We start from the raw sequence: 17373 nt of genomic DNA on the forward strand, positions 1-17373 counted from the left end.
CCGTACTGTATGTCCCGTGCCAGCATATGACGTCATATCATATGCTGCTAAGGGACATTGGTACATATCTTCATCACGTCATGGGACATACGCTTCGTAGCATGACGGAAAACATACCTGCACGGTCTGCTTCCGTATGTCCCGTGCCAGCATATGACGTCATATCATATGCTGCTAAGGGACATACGCATCGTAGCACTTGACTAATAACATTACTTGCACGCTCTGCTTGCGCAAGTAATTATCCTCACTGCTGATCAAAATTAATGACCAGAGGGAGGGTTATCATGGGCACAGGCATGGATTCACAACGCATTGTGAGCTTGTAGATCTGTTATTTTCACTACCATAACCCCAGGACTAGTTGCACTACACTGACTGCCAGTCACTTTTAGAATTGATTTTAAGATCTCGTTGATAATACTTTTAGAGATCTTAAGAGCCTGGCACCTCGATAGCTGAGCTGCTGGAACTGTGCCTGTCCGTATAGACAAATTCAGAAACAGGGCTCATGGTCGCAGCAAACGTATTTCCTGTACGCGGAGACAACATATCTGCGGTGTAAACAGCCAGGTCTTCTACTACATTGAACGGTAGAGTGACTGATGTTAGTCTGCTCAAACGTTACTCTTTTACCTGCTTTTTACTAACACTAACTTTACAAAGATGCTCAGAACATCGGGATGAACCTGTGCAGTTTATGCTGCTCCAACAGTAGTGGCAACATTCAACTTGGGAGAGAAACGGAATGTCAAAAAATACACCGCGGTGGCTGAGATCAGAGCCATAGAGTAATGGTTGAGACGAAGCAGTGAAAGGTCCTGAAAGATACATGACGTCAGTCTTACCCAATACCCAATCTTTGAAGTATAAAGTACAGCAGCCTTGTGTTCATACAACATAAAGATTGGGTATTGGGTAAGGCTGACGTTATGTATCTTTCAGGACCTTTCACTGCTTCGTCTCAACCATTACTCTATGGCTCTGGTCTCAGCCACCGCGGTGTATTTTTTGACATTCCGTTTCTCTCCAAAGTTGAATGTTGAATGTGATCCAAGGTTGTTAGCAGGGTGCTTGCATACAGTTGGAGGCCATCGATATTGTCCTTTTCTTTTTGCTGAGGTTTGCGTGATCTGCGCAAAAGGACAGTTAACCCATTTTGGGCGGGAACCCCTTTTGGTGTTTTAAACATTATGTTATAATTTAGCTATTGAAAAATAGCAGATCTACAAGCTCGTAGCGCGCCACTGAGTGGCGCGCTACGAGCTTGTAGGTCTGCTATTTTTGAAAAATCGTGAAAATATTTATTTCAGAAAACTGGAGGATTTAGAAGGATTTTTTTAAATTTTGAGGTCAGGCCTAAATGGGTCAAATGATAAGGGACAATATCGGTGGCACCCAACTGTACCAAGGTGACTGTGTGGCTGTATTATCTCTCTCATCTCCACAGGCAACCATACCAAGGTGACTGTGTGGCTGTATTATCTCTCTCATCTCCATACCAAGGTGACTGTGTGGCTGTATTATCTCTCTCATCTCCACAGGCAACCCGCTTCTTCTCAACTCTGCAATTCAGCCTTCAGACTTAACAGTGGGCCGGACATACACTACACCCCACTGCTTCCAGGACACCTTTGACCCCCTGCCAGACATCAAGGTCAAAGTTGAGAGCTCCTTTATGGTTTCACTAGGTGTGGCCGAGCGGGCGGAGTTCCACGCCAAGGCCCCCTCACTGCCAGAGACGTTCCCGCGGGGGCTGGGCCGAGACTGTTGCAGCACCGCCACCACTGTTGACAGGCGCAAGAAGGGCTTGCTGACCCCAAATGGGCCCTTCAGCACTCCCGCCACCAAAGAACAGCTGAGGACCACGGGCAAGTTCGGACACACTGGAGGACGGCTGGTGGTGCCCAACACAGGTGAATCTCGCAAGCACCTGGCAAATGACACAAGTTAGTTAGTTAGTTAGTTAGTTAGTTAGTTAGTTAGTTAGTTAGTTACTTTATTAACACAAATGTATAAAACAATGAGTCCAAACAATAATCGAAAAACCCATGAATAAAAACTTTAAAAAGAGCTTTCTATTGCTCCAAAAGTTGCAGGCATGCATACGCAAAGTTCCTCTGTTAGTGCCCACAAAGAGTGAGCTCAAATCAATAAACTCATGTCCATATTTCACTCTGATGTCTTGTGTGAGGAGACACACCAGTATGTGCTGTTCATGTTGTATACCAGTCTTACCATTGACAAATACGCTGTTCAAGTGCTCCATCTTCCCATTTCCACACGCAGTCTATGGGAGGACAACCGGAACCAACATAACAATGTACTAAATTGAATGAACACATTTAACTAGTGTTCAGTTAAGCCTCCCATACACTACACGATTTTTGATAAGATTTTGGAAAGGTTTTTTAAAAGACAAGACTACACTAAATGTAGTCTTTAAAAAAATCTTTCCAAAATCTTGTCAAAAATCGTGTAGTGTATGGGAGGCTTTAATTGAACACTGGATTTTCCAGAAAACAGATAGATGTCTATGTGAAAAATGGGGGGCTGCTTGGAAATCGGAAGGTTCCCAGTGCAATCCCCGACTCCCCCCTGGCTGGATTAGTGTTGAAGTGGAAGCGTGACACTTAACTCCTAACTGCTCCCAATGAGCAGGATGGTGCCTTGTGTGTGTGTGAATGTAATGCACATTGTAAAAGTGCTTTGGATAAAGCACCATTTACCTTACCATTTAAAAATAAATCACAAATTTAAAATACAATATAGTAGAGACCGTTGTAGCTGCTTTTTTTAAAGTGTGCTTTTTGGCTCGTGCCTCGCTTCCTCTCTGTCTCTCTGTCTCTGAAGGGAATAGAGGGGAATATAAAAAATCCAAATCCCCTTTTCCAGCATCAGCAAGTGTGAAGAATGTTGTAGTTAAAAACATTAGAGATGTGTATTACAAGAAGCCGGTTTAGTTCCATTTGACATAGAAGTTCCCCTGCAGTGACTGTGCGGTACTAATGGAGTAGCCTGGCTAATAAACCAGACCGAATCAGCCGTTGGCAAAAGAAATTGCCAGCCGGCGGATTACGGTCTGGAGAGGCTCAATTGTACGCCCATTTCCTACACCAGAGAACTGGTGTGGCCAATCGGGACACGGTATGCAATATGGGCGGGCTTTGGTACAGTGACGTTCAATGCTTGAGACCTTTGACTGACAGTAGCTCTAACCAATTGCGTCAAAGAGAGAATGTTTGAACCCGCCCCCCGGGAAACAAGATCCATACACAGCATCTCCAGACTCAAATACCACACGACAGTGTGATTTGAGTCTGGCTTATTAGCCAGGCTACTAATGGAGAACAGCTGCAGGAAGGATGCAGAATGACAGGAATTATTGAACAACCATAGGACTGTAGAGAAAACCCAAGGTTACAGTAGCACACAAATGTGTGAAACCTTGGGAATGCCTAATTAAAGCACAACTCAATTATGAGGTCACATTCTGACTATATCCACTGCTGTCTAAAGTCCATTAAAGTTGCAGCAAGGCTGCAGCAAACATATAACGGCTAATGAAGCTCTATCTGTCTTCATAATCTGCTGTAAAACTGTTGCTAGGATCCATCAGTGCCGTTCCCAATGCAGGTTAGCTGATTGTTATTCCTCTGCAACCTCAGGTCTTTCTCTCTCACGCAAACAGAGGTCACACTCTTATCATGGCCGCCAACACAAACGCAGCAACTGGATGAGGGCCTGTTCTGAGAGTGCCGTTGGTGAAAGGTCAACAGCCAATGCGAACACCAACGTTGCACTTGCATACCCCCTGTGTGTGTGTGTGTGTGTGTGTGTGTGTGTGTGTGTGTGTGTGTGTGTGTGTGTGTGTGTGTGTGTGTGTGTGTGTGTGTGTGTGTGTGTGTGTGTGTGTGTGTGTGTGTGTGTGTGTGTGTCTGTGCGTGCGACGTTGCGTGCGTGCGTGCGTGCGTGCGTGCGTGCGTGCGTGCGTGCGTGCGTGCGTGCGCGGTGGGGTACCAAGGGCCCTTGGCTTTCCTCAATAGGGTGCTGGGTAATCAGCGTCCCTCTGTCAGTTTTGTCTCTCTGGTTGAGAGGTGTGAGTGCTGAAGTGCAGCACTCACACACAGCATCCACACTGGCCACTATTCATTAAGCTTTTGAACTGGCGAGTCTGGCGATCATTCACGGCACTGCACAGACGCTCTTGTTTCATCCATTCCATTCACGGCACTGCACAGACGCTCTTGTTTCATCTCATAGTGGTGTTTAATCAAAACAGTTGAATGTAATTTTCCTTAGAAATAAATCCATGAAGATGTACAGTTCAAACCAATTTTATTTTAATATATGACTGCAAGCAAAAATGAGCGAGTTCCACCAAGCATCTGAATGCTGTTTCAATTAACAAGAAGTAAAATTCTAGGTTTTCTCTGAAACTATTCATCCTGGTCATCACTATGCTGATACTCTGTTGAGGTATAAATCTGTTTTCAGAAACATTTGATGAACCTTTAGTGAAAACGCGTTTCACATTGCTATGTTTGCCCAGCGGCTTCATATGAGATGTCGAGAAAGATTGTAGAAGATTTGTAGAGCAGAAGACCAGCAGAGCAAATATGCAGATGACTTGAGAGATTAAAATGATGAAAGAGGTTTGGCTCAAGGCCAAGCACTTTTGGAGATAATTGCGAAAATATAAACTTCATTATTACAGCACCATGTTGAGGTCATTGAGGGTCATTCTGTGTGCCTGTGTATTGTATTTGGCTATTTTTGTGTGTCATGGGCTCATGGTTTTTGTTACACAAACACTTTTATCAGAAGAAATAATGAGCACAAAAAACAACAAAAACAACAGAGTTCTTGAAGCTTCGCTGCTTGGAACCCTAATGATGGGATTTTGGACTAACTGTGACTTTCAGCAAAACACAGGCTGTGGATATTTCCCCACTTTTTCCAGCATTTTACCCTTCTTTGATTGTGTCAGGTAGATGTAGATGTAACAACAAAGCCATCACCACTAATGTACACCAGACTGCAATGTGGAATATATTTGTTTAATTAAATACCTTTTTTTTTAAGCCCTGGTCAGAAGCACTGTTTACTGTATCTGACATCTCCCGCTCTGCTTTTGTGAACATCTTTTTGCTTTCATGCTCTCTGTCTCTGTCTCTGTCTCTGTCTCTGTCTCTGTCTCTGTCTCTGTCTGTCTCTCTCTCTCTCTCTCTCTCTCTCTCTCTCTCTCTCTCTCTCTCTGTGCACATGTGTGCGTGCGTGCGTGCGTGCGTGCGTGCGTGTGTGTGTGCGCGCGTGACCGTGCATTGTTAGTGATTGCTTATTGAGGGGTATTGCATGAGCAAAAGTTTAGGGTACAACAAACATCAACAACTACCAGGAGATCAAACACAGAGAATACTTCAAGAGATTGAGCTAGTTGTCAATTATAAAACTTGACTAGATTAATTTAATTCACACCGGTTTTCAGTGGCCGGTAATACCGGTATATCAAAAATCTGTGTGCCATTATTCAAATTATGAATACAATGTTTGTTATTTGTTTTCTTTTTATTATTACACTTTCTGAAATGATGGTATGGTGGAAGGATACAACAGATCAGAGAACTTTTTTATTATTATTTTTATTTTTTTCTAAATAAGACCTTAGGTTGCCCTATGCTGTCAGCCTTTGGGAGTTGTTGCTACTGACATATTTGTTGTGTGTTTTTCCAGGGGTCAGCTTGCTGGTGCCCCATGGCGCGGTGGCAGAAGATATGTCCTGGGAGATGTACATGGTGATCAATCAGGGAGAGGAGAGGTGAGCTGAGAGTTTACCCCAAGTATCATATAAGCCATCTATACCTGTCACTACTCGCCTATCTTATCATCTGTCACCTTTGTCCATCCATCCTCTGTCCTCCTTTCTTGTCCCCTATCACCTGAAAGCACCTTGATTATTATTCATGTGTTATTACTATCATTAAAACCATCAAGTATAGCAAAGATTCTTGGTTCACTTTTCACACGGTTTTGGATTTGCTCGTAAGCATTGCTGAAACGGATTATACAGTTGCAGGTTTAATATGCTGTATTATTGGCGTACTGTAATTGCCAAGCAAATTGATGTCAAGGAAATATGGTCTCTGTATGTTCTTTATGGCAAAGTGACTGCACTTTAATTAGCTTCTTCTGAAGTGATATATGAAAACATAAAACTGTATCATCTTATCATTATTGTATTTAAATATATACCGGTAATGTCATTTTTACATTATTATTATGTGTGTGCGTGTGTGTGCGTGCGTGCGTGCGTGCGTGTGTGCGTTAGACAGAGAGAGAGATGAGGGGCTGGGTTTTAGTCTAACATATACTCTAGACCAGTGATTCTCAACCTATGCGTACCCTTAGTGGTACTTAACGACCCCCAATTTCTTTTTAATTGCTGGATTAAATTAAATTAAAGAAAGACGCGTTCCCTCGCTTTGGCACAGGCGGGTCGTTTGCACAGCTTTTTGAAAACCTTATACCCATAGTCCCATACCTAACACCACGACAACATTCAAAAACTTATCACGAAAAGCCAATGTGTCTTGTGTCCGCCGCCCTGCTATATGATGATTTTTAACCTTGATGTGTTGTGTAACATGTGATGTTTTTGTGCAATGTGATATATTGTGCGATGTGTAGTTATATGTTTTTCTCTTGGTGTACAGCACTTTGGTCAGCCGTAGGCTGTTTTTAAATGTGCTTTATAAATAAAATTGACTTGACTTGACTTGACTTGACTTGACTTGACTTGACTTGACTTGACTTGACACCGGGCACTGCACTCGCCCGCAGGGAGTGCGTGCAGCGCACGTCTGTACGCACGTCTGCGTACAGACGTACAGAGACATGATTCATTTATAGATAGATACAGTGGATCTGACTACAAACCATACTGACTTTTTCTGAAGGTGTTTCTGAGTGTTTGTTCAGTAACAGGGCTCTCTCCAGCTCTGTAGTAAACAGAAAATGTATATTTCAGTTTGGGATACCTATTTTCTCCAAACAGGATGGATAGGAGAACTCATAAAGGATACAGGATAAATAATTGAAATTGGAAGTGATAAAGCTTCTAAATGAACAAGTGTGGTCAGCTACACTGTTGCCCAGCCACCGTTGAAGTGTTGCTCAACACACACATTGACATCATCAAGCATGTGTTCATGTATGGGAGCAGAATTTATATAGGCTTTGGTTCAAAATAACAGTTCTCTGGAGTCATTGGAGCACTGAAATAAGTTGAAGCCAGCTCAACTCTTTCTGTAGCATTTGTAGCTCGTCACGCAGCAACAGTTTCCATCTTCCATCCAGGCTTCCATTGAAAATGGCATGTAGCCTGTCACTTTGTCGCTATTAGGAAGGCAGCATAAGGTTTATGTATCCCTATGGAACGATTGCATTGAACATTGAATATTGGATTGAATTGAATATGTTTAATGACATTTTTAAAAGCGCAAAGTACACGAAATGACTTGAGTCAGTGAACAAAATGATCTGATGATCTCATTCACTGAGCAAAGGATTCAGTGACTGTGTATCTCTGCGAACGAATGACCAATTCTGATCTTGGAGTCGGCATGCTGGCAGCTGAGCCGAGGGTACATCCGAATATTCTTATTCTATTTTGCTTAGGATGGTTCCTAACAGTGTGCAATGGCCCAGAAGTATAGAGGCAGACATGATAAGAGCTGGTCAAATTCTCTAAATGCTAAGGAAAGCCTGAAAGGCGCTTCATTGGTTCCTTTCTTATCTACTTTAGCATAAGGTACACTGGACCATCCTTTATGAAACAAAGGGAGATTTGCGTCCGCACAATTCCTTGCTCCAGCAATTTGGAAAATACCTAAATCAAACAAAATCCTACATGTCAAGGTTTTCCGTGAGTTATGTGATGATTCTTAAGATATTGTATGCAGGGAGCAGACATTCTTTTGTTTGTGCTTATATGTGATAGTCAGACAAGAATATTAAATATATACTTGGCTGTAAATGTCTGTCATCTCAGCCTAGAGAAAAATAGCTTGTTGTAGTCCATCATCAGAACATTATAGTTTAACCAGGCAGACCCATGTCAATAACATACGCTTGTATAATTAAGTAGCCTGCTGTAAGAATTTCTTAGTACCGCGGTTGTCTTTGTGAATTCTCCTTCACATCATTCTTTGACCCCATGACATTTAACATCGAGGCAAAGTTAAAAAAGGTTAGGATGTTTTATTTTAGGAGGGCCCTCCCATGCCCAGCTTTGAGGGTTTGTGTAAACACAAACATGATGAATGCCATTGGCAATGAATGGCCAGCTTTTAGTGTTTGTGTAAACACAAACATTGAAGACGGTGAGGTGAAGGTGAGGACGCAAATTGTGAATGTGAATTGTCAATCCCGGGAGGACGTAGCACTTGGAAGGAATTCTACTTTATTCCAACCAGTTCCTTTCCCCTCCATCAGGTACCCCGGCTGACCAGGGGCAGGCAGTATAGAGACCTGAATTACTGCATTTTTTGTTGGGGAGAGCCCCAGAGAACATGCAAACTCCACACAGAAAGGCCCTTTCGCCAACCCCACCTAGGGTATGGGCGCTGATGACGCAGAGGAGAAAACATGCGCCCACAGCGTCCCCACCGGGAATCGAACCCGGGACCTTCTAGCTGTGAGGCGACAGAGATATTTTATTCTAATTCTATTCTGTAAATGTAGCTTTTTGTTCCTATAAGGCAAGCCCAGTAGAATTTTTAAGTAGAGGTTCATGAATGACCCTTGTGACCATTATGTTTGCAATGCACGCACGCACGCACGCACGCACGCACGCACGCACGCACGCACGCACGCACGCACGCACGCACGCACGCACGCACGCACGCACACACACACACACACACACACACACACACACACACACACACACAATGTCATATATTCCAGTGACCCTCTCCATGTACATCCTCTCAGCAGACCCCCCGCCCACGTCTCTGTGTTTTTACCGCTGGGCTCTCTGACAGATGGGTCACAGCGAGCACTGCAGCCTATCTTCTTCTCTCTGCAGGAGTCCTCTAGGCGTCATTCATAGGGTTTTCATTTCAACACACACATGAATACATGAATGTAGACATGTCTTGCGGGTGGTAGTCCAGGCTTTGATCTGCTACGGAGAAAGTTAAGTTGGTGCTGAGCGCCCCAGGGTTCTACAATAATATATCGCTTAATTTAGCCGTTAGGCTCAGTGGAGGCAAAGTCAAACCTCCAATTTATTTTCTTTTTTTTTTGTTGCACCCCTGCTTCTCCGGGGGAGAGTCAATATGTGGTTATACACTCAGCAGATGTTGTCAACAGTGTGTCAGTCTAGAGGAGCAAGGCACAGTCTCGGGTGGCTTGTTTAAGCAACGTTGGAGGCAGTGATGAATGCAGTGTTTCACTGATGGACAATCCACAATATGGGGGGAAGGGGGGGGGGGGGGGGTAGCTCGATGTCTCCAGAGGCCTTTCATCTTGGTAGTGTGTATATTATGTATTCCCATCACGGTCAGGCAATGACCCAGCAATGGACTGAGGGGGGGCTGGTCGGTAGAGCCTGCCCTTCCCCGCGGAGAAACACCAGGCCGCCCAGCTCTCTGATGTGTCACGCCGTATTTGCTCGTCTCGGCTTGAACAAAGTCACAGAAGAAAGGGAGACCTTCCAAACAATTCAGAAATGTGAGGTGGAACATGACAGGGTTTTGAGTGTGGACTCACATTTTGGTGAAATATTTAATTAAGGAACAGTGCCTGGGGGGAGGAATGGGATACAAACATCATGAGAGGTACTTGTTTTTGAGGACTGGAATGAGTGACATTGATTGTAGTTGGCGTTTAGTTTAATTTACTGTAGCTATACTTTGAACTAGTGTGTTTGAAATATACATTCATGCACAAAGGAAATCCATTCCTCACATTGTCAGATACTCTAGACAGCATATGTTGTTTTAGAAGTGGTGTTAAAATGTGAATGTGATCTAAGCCATGAATTTACTGTCTAACAAACAAGAAAGCCAACAAACAAGCAAGCAAACAAGTGTATGTATGTGCGTGCGTCACGACGTGCGTGCTTGTTCTTCTGCTGGAGGAAATTGTACAGGTTAACCCTTCTGCTATCCTGAAGAGTCTGTATTTAAACGAGACTGCCTGGTTTGACATCTGAAATCAAGAATCAGTTCCAATATGATAATCTTGCTCCCACTCTTTCTCACTTTACTAGCCTACTTCTACTGCTGTGGTGTGTAGCTGGCAGTAGAATTGAAACAGCCTATTGGTGTGACATGACTACTGTACCTGGCTGAGATGTGTCAGCCTTCGACCAGAGACATTAGCTATCCACAGGGCTCAAGCCTATCTGGTATGTTATGTCTGGACAGGTCGCTTACGGCTGACAGGCAAGCATTTGCTCTCAAAGTCATACCTGTATCGACAATTTAGAATCTCCCATCCACCACCTGAAACACACGTCTTTGTACAATGCTGTGGAACAAAACCTGAGATGTCATGTAAACTCTGGAAAGGACTGCAGGCAGTGACGTAGAGTCTGTGGGGGCCAGGGGGCCACGGCCCCCATGAGGAATTGGACCAGGGATCTCGGCCCCCATGACGATTATAAAAAAAAACATTTCGTCTCTGAATGCAGGTTGAATCTTTAGTTCTGCTATCCACTTGGATCTAAATTGATTGATTGATTGATTGATTGATTGATTGATTGATTGATTGAAATATGTATTAACAGTTTGCAGAATTACAGTACAATTCAAGCACAACTCAATACAAAGACTATTAACTGTGAGTGGACAACCCAATAAAGCATTACACTTGTTTACAAGAGGGTCCACCTTGTTCAATTCATCAAAACATTTAGAGATGTACAAATATACACTTCTATAAAGCCAAAGAACAGAACTGGAATTCATCATAAAGGAGGCAAAAAGGGAAAAGAAACATATATGTACAGTGAGGGGACAAAAGGGGTGGGTAGGGGGGATTCAGATTTTACGGGGGCCAGTTTCGAATTGCAGCCGTCCGTAGGTGCCCTTTGAGAGTGGATTTGAAGGAGTCAAGGGATTCGCATGCAGTGGTGTGATGGTGTTTTAATGACACCACCCACGTGCATGTGCGTGCATTTGCGCATCGCAGAACACAGAACAGCTGAAGCTTATTGTTAAATAGTGTATGAGAGTTTTAGACACAAACACAAAAGTAGACTTAAAATAGTCAGACAAACATCTTTACTGCACACTAGCGAAAATAAAAAGTTTGTTTTGAACGAATGCATCTATGTTCTTTGATGGAGGAGGAGGCATTATTCTTGTGTACAGAACACCTCACAGCAGCAGTAGCCTACTGGAGCCATAGCCTATACTGCTGTAAGTGTGCATGCTTAGGCTACGTGCGCTCAGGTATAAACTGTTAAAGCTGTCCTGTTGTTATGCAAAGTAGTATCTGATTTGGCACGGTACTTGACACGGCGTGAAAATAGGGGTTGGGGCGCCCGTAAACCTAGACCACTGGGTGCTTGGTGCGTCTTGGAAAGTCTGGTGACGCGAGGTTGATTAGGTACGTCTTCTCTTGAATCTAGGGGGACCCGTTCTAGCGTGCACGCACATGCACCGTTCCGTCCCTGCGCGTGCACGTCAAAACATTACTGGTACCACGGTGTGGTACTGCGTTCTACGAGCATGACACCAATGTTCGCATGTCTTTATGACTGTTGGTAGGGCGTTCCACATTGCATTGTAGACTATGTATAGTTGATGGTTTCATTTGATTCCCTGCATTCGCTTTGTTTTATTATGTTGAAAGTGTTTCCACATATATTGCAGTTCCATTGAATTCCGGTGAACTTGCAATTTAAAATAATAGCGCTAAAAACAATAGCAGTACAAATGTTTTATTATTTCTAGATGCTTTAGGAAATTATGAACAAGGACAAGGACATCATCATCAGAATCCTCATGGATAGTCAATTGAAAATATAATTTGACTTGTAGTGGTGTACAATAGCATTTCATTCAACGTGGCCTGTGGTCTCAGGGTGTTATCATTTTATGTGGATAGAAAGAGAGGTAATGTAAATGTCACCTCATGTGCAGAAAGCAGAGTGCTAGAACTGCAGTTAGAATGACAGGAATATTAAACCAACATCTGACGTTTTCACTTACGATAGCCTACCTTGTGTTGGATGGGCACCAATGGGCACCTGATGGGTGTGAGGACCCAGGTTTGAATCCCACCTTGTCTCTCTGTCCTTGGTGTCGTGTCTCTCTGCACTGGCATGTTTGGAATAAAGCATCACATGCCCCAAATAAAATATATATTCTTTAAATCGTCAAAACACAATGGCCTTTTTACCTCTTTTAACATACAGTACCTCCCTGCCATGCATGGATTACCACTGTCCCCCTCTATCTACCTCACACTACGCCTCTAACCCTGTTAATAATACTCTTTGGAAAAAACACTTTGGAAAGCTTTCTCTCCTCTGGCCCTATATCTGCTGTAACAATCTGCTTTTTCCCTGCTATAATAGAAATTGTACTGAGCATATATTCTCTAACTTTTTCAAATATTTCACCTTTCCTGCTCAATACATTTTCAATGCCTCCAAACCTGACTTTTCATTCAAACTTTTGCTCCAAATACACAAACCATGTGCTATTGATGACATCCTCCAAATCCCTCCCAATCATTTCAGGAATCTAAGTCTTCTCCCAGTGATCTCAAACTGAAATCCCTCCCTGTCAACTCAGTGTTGAGGGATGACATGCAGTGACACACAGCCCAACATATTTCATTCTCTTTGAAACCTCACTAAGAAACAAACTCCACATTCTTTTTCTTTTTGTTCAACTATTTAGTTGAAGTTTATTTGTATTAATTACTGTTCATTAGCAGCTGTGGGTAGAAGTGTGTGTGTGTGTGTGTGTGTGTGTGTGTGTGTGTGTGTGTGTGTGTGTGTGTGTGTGTGTGTGTGTGTGTGTGTGTGTGTGTGTGTGTGTGTGTGTGTGTGTGTGTGTGTGTGTGTGTGTGTGCGTGCGTGCGTGCGTGCGTGCGTGCGTGCGTGCGTGCGTGCGTGCGTGCGTGCGTGCGTGCGTGCGTGCGTGCGTGCGTGGGGGGGGGGAACAAGAAGCAAATAGAGGTGTGGCTAATGGAGCATGTTAATGTGTGCGTTTATTAAGCTTGCCGTCTATTCTCCTACCTCTCCACCGGGCCGATCTGCCACTTTGCACAGCTCCTCGGGTCCCTGAGGGGCGAGTCATCACTCACTTTAAATAATGCACCTCATCTAGGGGCCCAGCGGAGCCCCTGCTACAGAACCCTTCATCCTGGTGACATGTGGAATTGAGAAAAGAGGGATAGAAACCTCGGGTGCTCCCTTTTAGAGGTGTGATGCTAGATTTTCTCTCTCTCTCTCTCTCCCCCCCCCCGCCGCCCCCCCACCCCCACCCCCCTCTGGCTCTTTTGGGCTCTTTATGCCTCTCTGTTTCACTTTGACTGTCACTTTCTGTCTCATTCTTCGTCTCACTCCCTCGCTCTCCCTCTCCCTCTCTTTCTCAGCCATTTTCTCCGTTGATCCCCCTCTATTTTTATCTCCCATCGCTGTCTATCACTCTTCTGACTATAGGCCTCTGTCTATCTGTCACTCTCTTTCTGTTTTACTCTGGAATTCACTCTGTCACACGCTCTCTCTCTCTCTCTCTAAGTCACACTTTCTGTTTCTCTCTCTCCTTCCCATCTTGTGGGTACTAAAGGTAATCTGCTCCTTCAACCTCTCTTCACATTAAATGTGTGATCAGTTCTCGCTGAGCTCTCTCTCTCTCTCCAAGGGTCCACTCCAGAGCAGGAGGTTGTGGTGGTGGGGGGGCCTTGTTGACATAGCGGCAGACTTATCATTTGAATCAAGGACAGAGGCCAAGGTGACTTCATGATGCGACACTACAGTAGCATCAGTAACTAGTATAGAGATGGAGCATCCTCTGTGCCGGTGTTGAAGTGGTAATTGGAGCGTCTGGAGAGCACCTGGAGAGTGGTGTAGTTACCATTAAGACATCACTGTGAGACAAGAGCTGCACCACTTCAACACAGATAAGCATATCTAATGGCTGAGAATCTTATATAACATGTCGCTAAAGAGGAGGTAAACACAGGGAACTTTCTCATCATTAAAAGGATGCATGTCGTGTCCATAGTGGCTAAGACTCTTGCCTATACAGAGTAGCGCAAACCTCCGCTGGCCTAGACTGAAATCTTGCCCGAGACTTTCTCCTGCATTTCCCCCAATTTGTCTACCTCTGAGCTTTCCTGCTGACAATACACAGATGGAAATTTAAAGGCTAGTGGATTGCCCACTGTTTTTTAAAAGAAAAGAGAAAATCTAAAACAAGAACCACTGATGAGGATGCTGTTGCGTATGTGTGATGCCATGCCACTCACTCAGTGTTTGAATCATTGCAATGCACATTTCAATTAATTTCAATGAATCTTTCATTTCAATGAATGCTCTGATGGACAATGTGCTGAACACATGTCATTTGGTGGATGTGTGCTAGTGTTTTGGGTGGTACAGAATAGATGGGAACAAAACCAGAGCCCTGACAGCATTATTGTTATTATGTTAGTTATGCTGCTCTAGATCAACCAATGCAGGGAATGAAATACCAAACCCTGGCAGACAGTTGCAAGTTAATCACACAATATACGGGTGGTAATCATGCAATACATTTCAGAATAGCATTCATTGTCACGCTTTATTTAACCACAGATTGTGCTAAATTGTAAATTAACAACATTACATTCTTTACATATAATTTATGGCTTCCTCATAACACTCTACCTGTTTGTGTAGAGTTCTTTACTCCATGCCTGAAAACCGTGAACTTCACACTCACACTCTCCTGCGAAGACTATAAATCACTTCTTATTCAGGCGAGGAAATCTTGACAAATCAGCGTGCTCAGATCTCTACTCTACAATGACTGATTTGAGCTTAGAGGAAGCTTTGCCAAGGCATGCTGCCTCACTGCCTTGATCTCTCTCTTGCCGGCCCCTTTTCTGCTGCAGCTGTTATGCACGGACTGTTTTACTAGTGCTGCTAGTAATGGGGCTTTTAAAGATGCCAGTGTCGGTCTGTGTCCACAAATTTGGTCCCAAACAACATAATGTATATATCGAAAACTACAGGCTGGATTGCCATGAAATTTGCTCTGCACCTTCATGATCCAGAGAGGATAGGTGTCCACTTGGCACACAAGTTATCTCAAAAGCGACTGAAATTTGCTGAGTGCAGTGATGCTCTGTGGAAGATGAAACCTAACAATCAGGCCAAAATGTCACCGCACATAAGATATATCATAATGTACCGATGAGCCCATACCTTCTGCTGGCTGAAGCTCGCAGGACTTCTCTTTACCTATTTCCAGTTGAGTGCAAGGAGGCCTGCTAGCGGCACATGGCGCAAGGCACAATTAGTGTTATGTGTGTGTCCACAGTGATGCATTATTTGTGTTGTGTTATTTGCGGCACACTTTACTACTTATTTCGATGGAAATAAGCGAATTAGCACTAAAACCCAATCCCCATTGAGGGCTTATGGTAGGGGAAATAGCCAATAATGCGCTTTTGCACAAAAGAACCCCTGGACCTCTTTGGTGGGGACGTAACAACTACAAATAAAGGTAAGAAAGCCTTCTAGTCCGAAATTCTCCTTTAACTGGTTGTGGCCTGTTTGGGTGGAAGTAAGAGGAACATACCACCCAGTCTGTTTCAGTAAAGACCAAAAATACCAAGACTCAATTTTGTACCATATTTTGAAAGGAACAATACCAATGAGAGTATAGACTGATGCCTTCTTTTTTTGAGGGGCGCTAGCCCCTCCTATGTCCAGCTTTGAGGGTTCGTGTAAACACAAACATTGCGTAACACAAACATTGAAGACGAAGGTGAGGACGCAAATTCTAATTGGCCGGAATGAGATGATGATGATAAGAGCGCCCCTCACTTCACACGGGTGTAATTGTTGAGGGGTGCTAGGCTGCTAGCCCCTCCTATGTCCAGCTTAATGTATGTAACCTAAAATCTGTCCCAACACAAACATACCATTGACAATGAATGGACAATTTTGAGTGTTGCGTCACACAAACATTGATGACGAAGGTGAGGCTGCAAACTCTGATTGACTGAAATGAGATGATGTACGATGATAAAAATCACACAGGTGTGATTTTTTTTAACCGTTTCCGTCACGTCCTAGGGGTCCCAATCGACGCGTCCATAGGACGTCTGTAGACCTCCTAGCGCATCCTCAATGATACCGGGCGAGAGAGGAATATTCTGAATTTTGTCAGTTCACCTTTCGGCTATCGCATGCTACGCTCTGGGCTCATGTTAGCTTACTGTTGATTTAGCTGTTAGCGCGGCAGAAATAATGACTCGTCTCTCCTAATCCAGGGCGCTCTCCGTGGTTTTGAACTGATCGATATACTAGCGCTTCATTTCTGCTCCTCATCCGTCTCTCCCGCAAAATATGAACACTTTTTGGATCATATATCGTATAAGATAGCAATGTAAAGCAAACAATTTTTCCGGGTCGTGGGTTTCAGAGTAAAAGCGGCCATGTCTTTCCGGCACCCCAGAGCTCCTATTTTGAAGGAATCCCGGCAGGCTAAGTGAAAACAAAGGAGAACTTGAACTTGAGAACAGCAGTAGCAGTTCCAGAGGATTCAAACACCTGCAGACATGTATTCTGCTTGCATGGCAAGCGACCTCTATGCCCACCTACGTCCTTCTCCCCTTTAATTGCTGTTGTCTAATGCAGCAGTAGCAGATCTTGAGTACAGATTATGGCTGCAAGATAATAAACTGTGAATGATGAATATGCAAAGGCATGGACAGATCAGCAAAGTAGTCTCATCAGACATAACCAGACCACTCTTGTATGTATTGCTTTCTGTGTTAAGACAGATTAGTAGGTAAGCTGGGAAGCAGACAACATTGGGGAGGCATTATAGAGAAAGCTCTCGCAGAATACATATGGTTCCAAAGATTAGAGTCTCTTAAGCACCGCAGCCAGAATTCTGTCTGAAGCTAATTGGACAATGTCTTATTATAACTCACTAGCTTGTTATAAGGAGGAGGACTGTCATGCAATGATTGGTGCAGGTGCTGGGAAACCTTGGGTTGCTTGAATTTAAAGACTGGGCTTAGGACCGCAGCTGCCTGGAATTCATTTTTTATTACTGTTTTAAACTTTGAGTCTAGTTTACAAACGTGAGGTAAAAAAATGGATATGGTCCTATATTCAATTCATCAACA

At 43.7% G+C, this 17373-nt stretch overlaps 1 protein-coding gene across 1 annotated transcript in view; it reads left to right on the top strand.

Moving 5' to 3' along the window:
- Window positions 1-17373, top strand: part of unc5db (unc-5 netrin receptor Db) — a 231651-nt gene that overhangs the window by 174802 nt on the left and 39476 nt on the right. Inside the window, exons 10-11 of the mRNA XM_079516603.1 lie at window positions 1545-1916; window positions 5734-5818. Of these exons, the coding sequence (XP_079372729.1) occupies window positions 1545-1916; window positions 5734-5818 (457 nt within the window). The remainder of the gene's footprint in view (window positions 1-1544; window positions 1917-5733; window positions 5819-17373) is intronic.

Source organism: Electrona antarctica, assembly GCF_951216825.1.
Source record: "Electrona antarctica genome assembly, chromosome: 12".
NCBI lineage: Eukaryota > Metazoa > Chordata > Actinopteri > Myctophiformes > Myctophidae > Electrona > Electrona antarctica.